Here is a 13,787-nt window from a genome sequence, read left to right as displayed (position 1 = left end):
CTTTAAACTATCAAAATTTGGTTGTGATTAGAATCTATGTTAATTTTCTCTTGTGGTTCTGTTTCGATCACCCAAGGTATCTGTGACTATTAATTCTTTTTTCTTTTTTTTTGTCTTTTTAGGGTCACACCTCTGGCACATGGAGGTTCCCAGGCTAGGAGTCGAATTCGAGCTAGAGTCACTGGCCTACACCACAGCCACAGCAATGCCAGATCTGAGCCGCATCTGTGACCTACACCACAGCTCATGGGAAAGCCAGATCCTTAACCCACTGAATGAGGCCAGGGATTGAACCTGCATCTTCACACCTGCTAGTCAGATTCGTTTCCATTGAGCCATGACAGGAATTCCCAGGATATTTAAAAAACAAACAAACAAAAAAACATTTTTATGAATACAAAAGTAACTTATGCTTTTAACATTTAGAGAATATAGAAACACTAAAAGATACTTCCCTGGTGACCTAGCAGTTAAGGATCTGGTGTTGTTACTTGCTGTGGGCTTAGGTCACTGCTGTGGCACAGGTTTGATCCCTGGCCCAGGAACATCCACATGCCACAGGCATGGCCAAAAAAAAAAAAAACTGAGATGAAGAAAACAATTCCACTGACCAATGAGAACCAAAGTTGGTATTAACATTTCCTGTTCAGACATGTTTTCTGCCCACATGTGTACAAACCTTAAAAGAAATAAAAACAGATTCAAGTAATATAAAATTTTACATCTTTTTTTTTTTTTTGGCCTTTTTAGGGCCACACCCACGGCATATGGAGGTTCCCAGGCGAGGGGTTGAATCGGAGCTATAGCTGCCAGCCTGCACCACAGCCACAGCAACAGCAACGTGGGATCTGAGCTGCATCTGCAACGTACACCACAGCTCATGGCAACGCCGGATTGCTGACCCACTGAGCAAGGCCAGAGATCGAACCCACATCCTCACGGATATTAGTTGGATTAGTTTATGCTGCACCACGACAACTCCCTACATCCTTCTTTTTAAAACTTAATTTTTATTATAAATTCTCAAGCCATCAAATATATTTAATATGATTTTAAATGACTAAACAATAGTCTATTTATATTACAATTCAACCTTTCCCTTATGCATGGAATTTGTAGTGTTTTACTTTTCTTAATCCCAATTATATTTAATGCCAGGATGAATATCTTCACATGCAAACATTTCTCAGCATTTTTAATTCTTTAGAATAAATCATGAAAGCAAAATTATAGAATCAAAGTGTACAGATGTTTTCTAACTACTGACTATTGATATTGCTATTGATATATATAGGCTTAGTAACTTCACAAAAAAAGGCCTGATTAATCTTCACCAAATCAGTAAGTTAAATATGTTTGTTACTTTACATATATACATATTTTACTAGTGAAGAAATAGGAGTTCCCGTCGTGGCTCAGTGGTTAACGAATCTGACTAGGAACCATGAGGTTGCGGGTTCGATCCCTGGCCTTTCTCAGTGGGTTAAGGATCCAGCATTGCCGTGAGCTGTAGTGTAGGTTGCAGACGTGGCTTGGATCCCACACTGCTGTGGCTATGGCGTAGGCCGGCGGCTACAGCTCTGATCCGACCCCTAGCCTGGGAACCTCCATATGCCGCGGGAGTGGCCCAAGAAATGGCAAAAAGACAAAAATAAATAAATAAATAAATAAAAGCTATAAAAAAAAGAAAGACACACACACATCTCTCCCTCTCCTGGCCATCTATATTTCCTTCATAATTTCTCTGCTTGGGTTTTTTAAGATTTCTTATTAGAAAGTTCACAATTTTTTATTTTTGTTTTTAACTTTTTTTTTTTTTTTTTTTTTTGCTTTTTAGGCCCACACCCACAGCATATGGAGGTTCCCAGGCTAAGGATCCAACTGGAGCTATAGCTGCTAGCCACAGCCACAGCCATGCCAGATCAGAGCCTCATCTGCGACCTACACCACAGCTCATGGCAACATTGGATCCTTAATCCACTGAACAAGGCCAGGGATTGAACCTGCAACCTCACGGTTCCTACTTGGATTCGTCTCTGCTGTGCCACAAAAGGAACTTCCAAAAATTCATCATTTTTTTAAATGATTTGTAAGTGCTCTTCGTACTGTAAATGTATTAATCCTCTGGAGTCCCCACTGTCTCTGGAGTGCTAGAATGCAGGTTTCACCCCCGGCCAGGCACAGTCAGGTTTGATCGCTGGTTGCAACTGGTATAGGTTGCAACTACAGCTCAGATCTGATCCCTAGCCCAGGTACTCCATATGCCATGGGGCGGCCAAAAAAGAGAAGGAAAAAAAATATTAGCCCTCTGCATGTAATAATGGCTGTAAACAGTTTTCTTCTTTAGGGTTAATCACTGATGTTATGATTTTCTGAATTATTACCTGAATTCAAAGCATCTTCTGGTGAGGACTAAATAACCTCTTCTTTTTCTAGAACATCAGGTGGGAAAATAGGCCTTTCTCATCTCACAAAAATAATAAGCTTTCCTATCCTAAAGGCCCTGAAAGAAAAGAGCCCTGCTTCAGCAAAGAACAGCAAGGACCTCTTCTAAACACTGAACTATCTAGGCCAGAAATCATATGACTTTAAAGTAAGCTATATGGTTTCATCTATAACAAACAATATATAATAATTAACTGCTTTTTCCGTTTCTTCCTTTTTAAGGTTTGTTTGGTCTTTTAGCTTCCTGTGCTTCTCACAGACATTGCATAACCAACCACTGACACAACAAATCCTCAGGGCTTATTTCCAAACAGGTCCTGGCAAGTTTCTGAATTTCTGACTCAAAAGCTCCTTTTATTTTTATACTAGGAGTTAAAGTAAATAACTTGTTTCTATAGAATTGGCTGTGCTTGCCAAGACTTGAACATTAAAAAGCAAAACATAACACAAATGAACAGGTGAATGTGGAAAAGCAAAACATAACACAAATGAACAGGTGAATGTGGAAATGTGGCTAAATATGAACATTTTAGACCATCTAATATGAAGTATTATCTAAAAGATGCATAAAACTAATCAAAAAATACATCAAGATGGGTTCTAGTTAACAAGGAGTAAAAGGATATTCCTCGCCGTCTCTCCCACTGAATGCAGCTATAAAACCTGGATAGAATGCACACAACTGCTAGTAGGCTGGGGAATCAGAAGTACCAGGAAGCCAGCAATGAGTTCACCATTTTTTCCCTCCAGTACTACCCTCCTTCACCTGAGCTCAACGCAACCCAACAAGCATTAGCAAGACAATCAGAGCTCCCCTGTAAGTTTCCACTAGAGAAGCAGAAAGAGGCTCCTAACACCAAAAAAGAATGCAAGACTCCAGCTGACTCCTAGTAACATGTGAAGAACAAAAATAGCACATAATACACAGATACAAGTCACACGAGAGTCAAAGAATGGAACTGGCAGGGAAACACTTATATAGAGATAAAATATATACAGTGGGAAAAAAAGATAAGGAAAAGTAATTGAGACATGAACATACATAAACAGGGGGAGGAGAATACTTGCCAGCCTGGGTTTACATCATTTGCTTTTGGTATTTTGAGTGTGGATGACTACATGTTATCTTTTTTTTTTTTTTTTTTTTCGTTTTTAGGGATATGGAAAATCTCAGGCCGGGGTTGAATTGGACCTGTAGCTGCCAGTCACAGCCACAGCCACAGCCACAACAACTCAGGATCTGAGACTCGTCTTCGACCTATACCACATATCACAGCAATACCAGATCTTTAACCCGCTGAGTGAGGCCAAGGATGGAACCTGCGTCCTCATGTGCATCCTTATGGATACTAGTTGGATTCATTTCCACTCTGCCGTGATGGAACTCCACCATCACACACCTTTCAACTTCAGTCTCCAAAGCTGATGTCAGACTGCAAATGGTCTTCACTTAGGTTAACACTTCCACCCACTCAACAAAGAAGATAATTTTAGAGTCTGTGAACACTGAAAAAGTATTTGATCTTACTAGTAATCAACTAAATGCAAATTAAGATATTTTTGCCTTGCCTATAAGGGTTAGCATATATATATGCTACACATTTTTATATATATATATATATATATATATATATATACTTTTTTTTTTTTTGTCTTTTGTCTTTTTGTTGTTGTTGTTGTTGTTGTTGTTGCTATTTCTTGGGCCGCACCCGTGGCATATGGAGGTTCCCAGGCTAGGGGTCTAATCGGAGCTGTAGCCACCGGCCTACGCCAGAGCCACAGCAACGCGGGATCCAAGCCGCGTCTGCAACCTACACCACAGCTCACGGCAACGCCGGATCGTCAACACACTGAGCAAGGGCAGGGACCGAACCCGCAACCTCATGGTTCCCAGTCGGATTCGTTAACCACTGCGCCACGACGGGAACTCCCCACATTTTTTTTTAATTCAATATTGGTGAGCATGGAGGTAAGACAGCCTCACTCCTACTAGTGTTAAGTACAAACTGGTAGTATCATTTTGAAAATGAAATTCTACATATGAAGACAGTTAAAAATATGTAGATAATTTTCTCCATAAATTCTTTCCTAGGATTTTACCCTAAGGAAATAATTTGAAAAAACTGAAAAAGCTCTACATATAAAAACATTCATTGTTTTTCAGAACAGTAAAACAATGGAAACAACCTAATATTCAACCTCAGGGAAATTAGGGGAAGTAAGTTGCAATAAACTCACTGAGTCAAATATTATGTAGCCATTAGACATATTTTCTAAGAATTTATAACATGGAAAAATTATTTTTTTAAATTTATTTTTACTTATTTTAAATGATTTTTATTTTTCCCATTATAGCTGGTTTACAGTGTTCTGTCGGAAAAACTCTTATACTAAAGTGAAAAAAAAGAGGACACAGGAGTTCCTGTCGTGGCTCAGTGGTTAACGAATCCGACTAGGAACGATGAGGTTGCAGGTTCGATCCCTGGCCTTGCTCAGCGGGTTAAAGATCTGGCATTGCCATGAGCTGTGGTGTAGGTTGCAGACTCGGCTCAGATCCCATGTTGCTTTTGGCAAAAAGATAAAAATAAATAAATAAATAAAAGAGGACACATACTGATTATTTATTTTAACCATGTTAAAGAATATAGAGAGGGAGTTCCTGTCGTGGCACAGTGGAAAAATCCAACTAGAAACCATGAGGTTGCGGGTTTGATCCCTGGCCTTGCTCAGTGGGTTAAGGATCCGGCGTTGCCGTGAGCTGTGGTATAGGTCGCAGACGCGGTCGGATCTGACGTTGCTGCAGCTCTGGCGTAGGCCGGCAGCTACAGCTCCGATTGAACCCCTAGCCTGGGAACCTCAATATGCTGCGGACACGACCCAAAAAAAAAAAAAAAAAAAAAAAAAAGAATATACAGAAAGAAATAATCAAAAAGGGAACAGAATTCAACATATGAAAAGTTAATATTTCTTTTATTTGAGAATGAGCCTAAAGGTTCATGACTTGAAATAATTTGTCATCTTTCTGAGGCAAGAATCTGAAACATGTGCCAGGTGGCTGAAATTCAGAAGTGAGTCACTTAGTTGGAGAGTGACCTTGGGAAGCAGAGGCTGGGAGGGCTGGGCCTGCCGCTTTCCTGTAAACCTACACTGCCTTTATCCCAAGCAAAGAACTATTGTTCCTGTAGGAGAGATAATGACAGAATGGACAGCTACCAACTTAGAAGCAGGAATACAGCCAGTCACCAATGAATTTAGTATTCAGCATCTGAAGGTGGTTTTACTGTTCTGTAATCAAGCTGGAAATTTGAATTTCTGTAGTTATACATTATTTTGCAGGGACAATTACATTCTATAGTGCTATTTGTCAATGAGGGAATTCACAAAGATCTTAGGATATGTCCTTCTAGAATGTCCTAAGTATACTGCAAATCAAAATGTTAAAACCACTTAGATGTGAAAACCTTTGTTTTCCATTTATGCCTTTTTGTATTCGACACCAGACCCTCAACCCACTGAGCCACCAGGGAACTCCAAGATCTTTTTCTTTACTAGACCAAGTAAGGTGACAGGAAAACCCAACCATAAAAAGAAAGCAAAGCTCTGTGTCTCACACTCACCTTATAGCACCTGTATTTATAGAGAACCACCAGGAGAATAGTCATGACGACAATGACACTAATCATGATAGCAGCATTCAGAATTGAGTGCAGGGCTCTCTGCCCTACAGTCTCAGTGTCTTCTGTAAATGGAGTATAGATCCTACAATAAAATAAAACACAAAAGCCCCAGGTAAGTGTCAAGGGAGATCTCAAACTACATGCTCTCCAACACATTTTGTTTCCTTGATTCAGTTGATATATCCTTTTGGGGGGGGGGGGCACACATAAGCAGGATTCAGAAGTTCCCAGGCCAGGGACGGAACCTGTGCCACAGCAGTGACACTGCTGGATCCATTCTTAACCCACTGAGCCACGAGGGAATCCTCAACTGATACCTTATAAATCACTCTTTTGCATCTCATCAATCTAACTAAGAATTAACCTAAGAAAAACAGCTATACGCTAAAATAGGTCCTCCAAAATAAAAGGAGCTAACATAAGGAGGTGGACTTACATGAACCAGACACTGGCTCCATCTAGTGGATGCTTTACATTGAAATAACTACCTCATCAAATGTTCTTACTTTACATTTGTGATTTGTTAAAGTACTGGATTCGGCAACATAAACTGCCTAGGCTACAAGTGGCTGTCAGAGGAAGGTAAAATGGCCGTAGAGTGCCTGCAACCAAAGTTGTCTTGAGATGATGTCACATGTTCATCTTTCCCTTGTTTCTCATCCACACAAAAACACTTTTATTCCAGGTGCTAATGTTCCCAGTAAGCCTTTATTTCTGCCTCCCCCATAGTTACGTGTGGCCATGAGAATAAGTAATGGCCAGTGAGTTATAAGCAGATGTGTTGTGTGGAACTTCTAAGGAAGGAGCAAGCTCTGCTGAAAGATATGTCCTGCGTCCTTTTATCTCTCACTCCTTGCTGCCTGAATGAAGGCTTGGGCTCCAGCACCAATACTGGACCCTGAAATAACCTACAGAATAGAGCCACAAAACAAGGAACAAGGGAGCCTGAGTCCTTGATAAAGAGAAACCACTATACAATCTGAACTACGACCTCTGCACTACTCTGCAGGAGAGATAAAATATGCATATCATTTAAACCAGTTGTTTTGATATTCTACAACAGGCTCATCAAACTTTCTGTAAGGAACCAGAGAGTAATTTTTTTTTTCTTTTTTTTAGGGCCGCACCTTTGGCACATGGAAGTTCCCAGGCTAGGGGTCAAACTGGGGCCGCAACTGCCAGCCTACACCACAGACACAGCAACGTGGGATCCAACCCGTGTCTGCAACCTATACCACAGCTCACAGCAATACCAGATCCTTAACCCATGAGCAAGGCCAGGGATTGAACGCCCATCCTCATGGATACTCGTTGGGTTCATTACCACTAAGCCACAATGGGAACTCCAAGAGTAAATACTTAAGCTTTGTGTGTCATGGTCTCTGCTGTAAAAGACCTCTCAGCTCTGCCACTGCAGTATGAAGGCAGCCGTAGACAATGCAAAAATGAATGGACATAGGATTCCAATAAAACTTCATTTACAAAAAGAGGTGGCAGGCAGATCTGGCCTATGGGCTACAGAGCTTACTAAATAAACCCTGTTCTACAATATGCAGCCAAACCTAACTGCCACTTACAAATTTCCCAATCTCTTTTGTTATTATCTCCAACTCCTCCCAAAAGGTTAAAAACTTGGCTTTCAGAATTCTGCACAATTTTCCAGACACTAGCCAATTTCAAATTTCAGAATTCATTTTAAAACTTTTTGTGGGCCCAACAAGAGTCCTGGAGAGAGAACTAGATGACATCTGAATCGAAGCATTTTTCTTGGAGACAAGGGGTGACACCAACAGCACTAGAGAATCTATTTGACAGTTCTGGAAGCACTTAGTACCAGCCTGCATTACTTCTTCATCCTTTCACTGAACAACTTTGTTTTGCTTATTAGCATTTATTACATACCTCACCCTGGAAACAAAGTGTCCTCATAGGCCTTATGGTATAAAGGCAAGCCGGGCATAAAATAACAAAAATAAATATATACTTGCATTTTGCAACAAATGAACAAAGAACAGTTTGCTATGAGAAAGAATGCCAGGAAAGACCTAATTCTGTTAGGAGGATGAGGGAAGTTATCTTTCAGGACTTAACACTGAAGACAAGATGAGAAGGATAGGAATTCCTATCGTGGCTCAGTGGGTTAAGAACCTGACTAGTATCCATGAGGATGCAGGTTTGATCCCTGGCCTCACTCAGTGGGTTAAGGATCTGGCGTTGCTGTGAGCTAGTATGCAAGACAGATGAGGCTTGGATCCAGCGTTGGTGTGGCTATGATGTAGGCAGGCAGCTGTAGCTCTCATTTAACCCCTAGCCTGGAAACTTTCATTTACTACAGGTGAGGCCCTAAAAAGAAATAAAAAGATAATAACAATAGGAATTAATTCACCAAAGTTAGAAGAGGAAAAGAACATCCCAAGGAGAAGAACAATGAGCCCAATGACCTTAAGCTGACAAAGATCAGTACTCAACTCTTTTTTTTTTTTTTCCCTTGTCTCTTTAGGGCCGCAGGTTCCCAGGCTAGGGGTTGAATCGGAGCTGCAGCTGCTGGCCTACACCACAGCTACAGCAACGCCAGATCCAAGCCACGTCTACAAACTGTACCAAAGCTTGTGGCAATGCTGGATCCTTTAACCCAATGAATGAGGCCAGGGATCAAACACACATCCTCATGGATACTAGTAAGATTCTTAACCTGCTGAGCCACGATGGGAACTCCCACTAATCAACTCTTTACCTGTTCAATTCCAAGTAAATTCAGCCCTCTCTAGGGATACCACATAGAAAATACATATATAAATCTACAACTTTCATTTTCTCTGCTTTAAGCATCAACTGCTTCTGGCCATCAGAGAGGATGGATTCTCTAAACTTCATGTCTCTTCAGTGGAGAGGCTTTCAAGTGATGATGACACTCTATGAAGGACACCTACACCGGCCTTGAGAAAAATAAAACAAAACACTCATACGTACAGCTGCCCATCCTTCCGGGTATAAAAGCTGACTGATTTGATGGTGGCCACAACCACCACCATACATAGAGTCACAGGGACAAAGAGCATGATCACATGTTTGGCGCCATATTTCAACGTCAGCTCCTCGTCTTCCTCTTCTTCTTGTTCCACCACCTGGCGTGAGTTTCCCTGGGCTCCGCCATTGGATAACGACTCAGAGTTGCCACGCCTCCGCCTCTCGATGCTGTGCTCATGCCGCTCTCTACTGTCATTCTAAAAGCACAAGAGAAAGTAAGTTAGACTCCCAGTGGAACCAAGGTTTTCTATATCAAAACCAGAAAATGTAATGATTAGACCTGAGATTAACAACAGGTCCATGGTTATATAAGTTCCAGAAACTCGAAACAAGAATCAATTTGGGAGTTCCTGCTGTGGCTCAGCAGTAATGAATCTGACTAGTACCCCTACGGATGAGCGTTCAATTCCTGGCCTTGTTCAGTGGGTTAAGGATCCAGTGTTGCCTCGGCTGCAGCACGGGTCCATAGGTCACAGCTGCAGATTGGATTCAATCCCTGGCCTGGGAACTTCCATAGCCACAGGTGCAGCCAAAAAACAAACAAACAAACAAACAAAAACAAAAACAAACCAGCAGTTCCTGTTGTGGCACAGCAGAAACAAACCCGACTAGTATCTATGAGGATGTGAGTTCAATTCCTGGCCTTCCCTAGTGGGTGGGGGATCCAGCACTGCTGTGAGTTGTGGTATAGGCTGCAGATCTGGCATTGCTGTGGCTGTGACATAGGCCAGCAGCTGTAGCTCCAATTAGACCTCTAGTCTGGGAACTTCCATATGCCACAGGTGTGGCCTAAAAAGAGCCCCCCCCCAAAAAAAAACTTAAAAAAAAAAGTTATCATGTGATCCAGCAATCCCATTCCTGGGCATATATAAAGAAAACTCTACTTTAAAAAGATACATGCACCCCAATGTTCATAGTAGTGCTATTTATGATGCAAAACATGGAAGCAACCAAAATGTCCATCAACAGATGAATGGATAAAGACACACACCACACACACACACACACACACACACACAGGAATATTACTCAGCCACAAAAAAGAATGAAATAATCCTATTTGCAGCAAAATGGATGGACCCAGAGATCATCATACTAAGTAAGTCAGAGAAAGACAAATGTCATATGATATCACTAAAATGTGGACTCTAAAATATGACACAAATGAACTTATTTATAAAACGGAAACAGACTCACAGACAAGAAAAACAAAGTTATGGTTACCAAAGGGGAAGGTGGGGCTGGAGGGATAAATTAGGAGTTTGGGACTAGCAGAATCAAACTATTATATATAAACTAGATAAAAAACAAGGTCCTACTGTATAGCATAGGGAACTATATTTAATACCTATAATGAACCATAATGGAAAAGAATATACATATAAGACGGAATCACTGCTGTACACCAGAAACAAACACATTATAAATGATCTATACTTCAATAAAAGACTAAATTAAAAAAAAATTTTAGCAGAGTTCCTGTTGTGGCTCAGCAGGTTACGAATCCAACTAGGATCCATGAGAATGCAGGTTTGATTCCTGGCCTCCCTCAGTAGGTTAAGGGTCTGTTGTTGCCACAAGCTGTGGCGCAGGTCTCAGACACAGCTCAAATCTTGCATTGCTGTGGCACAGGCTGGCAGCTGTAGCCCCAATTCAACCCCCAGCCTGGGAACTTCCAAATGCCACAGGTGCGGCCCTAAAAAAGAAAAAAAAATATTTTTAAAAAGAAAGACAATATAAAAGATAGAATTCTTTTTTTTTTTTTTAAGGCTGTACCCATGGCACATGGAGGTTTCCAGGCTAGGGGTCATATCGGAGTTGTAGCTGCTGGCCTACACCACAGCCACAGCAAAGCAGGATCCGAGCTGCATCTGTGACCTACACCACAGGTTATGGCAATACGGGACTCTTAACCCGCTAAGCAAGGTCAGGGATTGAACCTGCGTCCTCATGGATTTGTTAACTGCTGAGCCTTACTGGGAACTCCAAAGACAGAATTCTTGAACAGAAACTTCAAGATGGAAGGTGAATGGGTTCCAGGCAGAGACAACATGAATGGTGGCACAGGCCATGCAGAAAACCAGTGAGTACTCCTGAGGTGGCTGGAGAATAGGGTGGTCAGGGCTGGTGGCAGGAAGGGAAGGTTGGAAACAGGTTGTAAAGAATCTTGTTTGCCATGTCAGGGACTTTAGACTTTATCTTGTAGGCAATAGAAAGTCATAAAAATTGTTAAGGTTGAGGAAGAGACACATCAGATTATGTTTCATTTTTAAGAAACGTGACTGACTGGCAACAGAAAATGGGAGAGGTATGAGAAAAATATTTCAAAAGCAGAACTGACAGGGCTTTGTAGCAGATTACATATAAATGGTCAGGAAGGAGTTGAGAATGACCCTGAAGGTTTTGGCATAAGGGACTAGGGAGGTGGTGACGGCATTTATAGGTACAGGCAACATCAGATGAGCAGGCTAGAGGAGAGGGGAGGGATTTTAGTTAGGGAGACAGGTGAACTGGAAGTACATGCAGCCAGGCAGCAGAGTCAAAGGCTGTTGATAAGAATTTCAAGCTCAGAGAAGAGTTGGGGGAAGTTAATAGTTTCTGTAGCTATGAAAATAAATAAAATCTCAGGGAGGAAGTATAGATGGACTTGGTGTTGGTCATTAATGTAGTACAACATCTGTGGAAGGAAACAGAGAGAGTGAGATGATGATCAGGGAGAGAAGGGTGAATAACTCGCCAGCTTAAGCAGCAGGGGATTCATAAATCATAACGGACTGAGGAATGAATGGACACCGAGAAATTAAAGCGAATCATTCTTTGAAGAAAAAAAAAAATGTGACAACAGAAGGCAGTCAAATTTGAAAGTCATTTTAGGGATGTTAGAGCCTTGAGCATACTTGTCAGGTCAAAACAGAGTTAGGATTAGAGAAAGACACTGAGGACACAATGTCTCAATAGGTAGGGGATAAACTGTAGGCAACAGAAGGAGAGAAGAACTGGCCTTCCAAAGACAAAGGCACTGGTGCCCTCTGCCTCGGTCTGACCTCACGGAGAAACCATCTATGAGACTCAAGCCCTGTGAGGAGTGGAAAGGAAACTATGGCAAAGCACAAAAGATAGAAATATGTATACCATTCACCAGGAGAGATAATGAACACAAGTCACTTAAGTTTAGTAGGAAGCAAATGGTATGAGGAAGGTGGGATCTGGGAAACGAGGGCGTGGTGTGATGGAGAGCTGAGGAGGACAACAGAGGGAATTCATACTTTTAATTTTCTTAGAAGGAGGTGACTATGTCATATGCCAAGAATGTTATGTTTATGACTAATATTTAGCAATATAATTATGACCAACTTGATGGGTTGATTAATGTCTAATATAAACAAAAATGTGGAGTTCCCCTCTTGGCTCAGCAGTAACGAACCAGACTAGTATCCACAAGGACTCGGGTTCCATTCCTGGCCTTGCTCAGTGGGTTAAATAACCGGCATTGCTGTGAGCTGCTGATGTAGGTTGCAGACGCAGCTCGGATCCCAAGCTGCTGTGGCTATGGCACAGGCCAGCAGCTACAGCTCCGATTTGACCCCTAACCTGGGAACCTCCATATGCCATGGGTGAGGCCCTAAAAAGCAAATAAATAAAGAAATAAACAAACTAAAATGTAAGTCATAATAGCTCTATACAGTCTTTGCAAGCATTTACATAATTTAATATTAGGTAATTTATATATTGTACTTTCATAATTTACAAAGCACTCTCACATCATCTCATTTATTCTCTTCATAGATTTTGGAGGTTTTGGTAGATGAACACTAAAGCAACTGGTCCAAAAATCTCACAGGCAGAAAACAGCAGAGGCAGGAATAAAATTCAAGGCTCTTGTTTCAAAACCTGTGTTCTTGGAGTTCCCGTCATGGCTCAGCAAAAACAAATCTAGCATCCATGAGGACGCAGGTTTGATCCCTGGCCTCACTCAGTGGGTTAAGGATCCGGCGTTGCCATGAGCTGTGGTGTAGGTCGCAGATGCGGCTCAAATCTGGCCTTGCTGTGGCTGAGGTGTAGGCTCCAATTCAACCCCTAGCCTGGGAACCTCCATATGTTGCAAGTGTGGCCCTACAAAGACTAAAAAAAAAAAAAACAACTAACAACCTGTGTTTGTTTTTCCTATGGTACCACAGCTGTCCTACATGAGCTGTTTGAGTGAGTCTACCATGAAAGAGGCAAGCATGATATGTTTGTTCACGGTACTTGACTGGATATTCTGGTTTATAATGAACATTAGCCAATCCCACTCTGCCCCACCCCTGGAGGTGATATGGGATTATAGAGCAATTTAACTCTCTCTCACACACACACAAACACACACTTTCCTCTTTAATAAAGTAATACTTTGGATACTAACTTTTTTTTGTTTTTGTTTGTTTTGGTTTGGTTTGGGTTTTTCTGGCTGCACCTGCAGCATGCAGAAGTTCCTGGGCCAGGGATTGGACCTGCACCACAGCTATAAACAGAGCCACAGCTGTAACAACACCGGATCCTTAACCCACTGAGCCACCAGGGAACTCCTGGATACTATTTTTTAAACTAACTATATTATTTTCTTCTTTCTTTTTTTTTTTTTTTTTTGGTCTTTTTGTA

General features: G+C 41.4%; 1 protein-coding gene across 2 annotated transcripts in view; it reads right to left on the bottom strand.

Annotated features, from left to right (window-relative positions):
• The window catches only part of PSEN1 (presenilin 1), an 89,706-nt gene that overhangs the window by 40,794 nt on the left and 35,125 nt on the right, over positions 1–13,787 (bottom strand). For both annotated transcript variants that reach the window (XM_005666340.3, NM_001078667.1), the window contains 2 exon segments: positions 9,093–9,346; positions 6,063–6,204 (listed from right to left, as the gene is read on the bottom strand). In XM_005666340.3, the coding sequence (XP_005666397.1) occupies positions 6,063–6,204; positions 9,093–9,346 (396 nt within the window).

Source organism: Sus scrofa, chromosome 7 (assembly GCF_000003025.6).
Source record: "Sus scrofa isolate TJ Tabasco breed Duroc chromosome 7, Sscrofa11.1, whole genome shotgun sequence".
Classification (NCBI taxonomy): Eukaryota; Metazoa; Chordata; class Mammalia; order Artiodactyla; family Suidae; genus Sus; species Sus scrofa.
The sequence above is the reverse complement of the archived record's forward strand: the minus strand, read 5'-3'. Positions and strand labels throughout refer to the sequence as shown.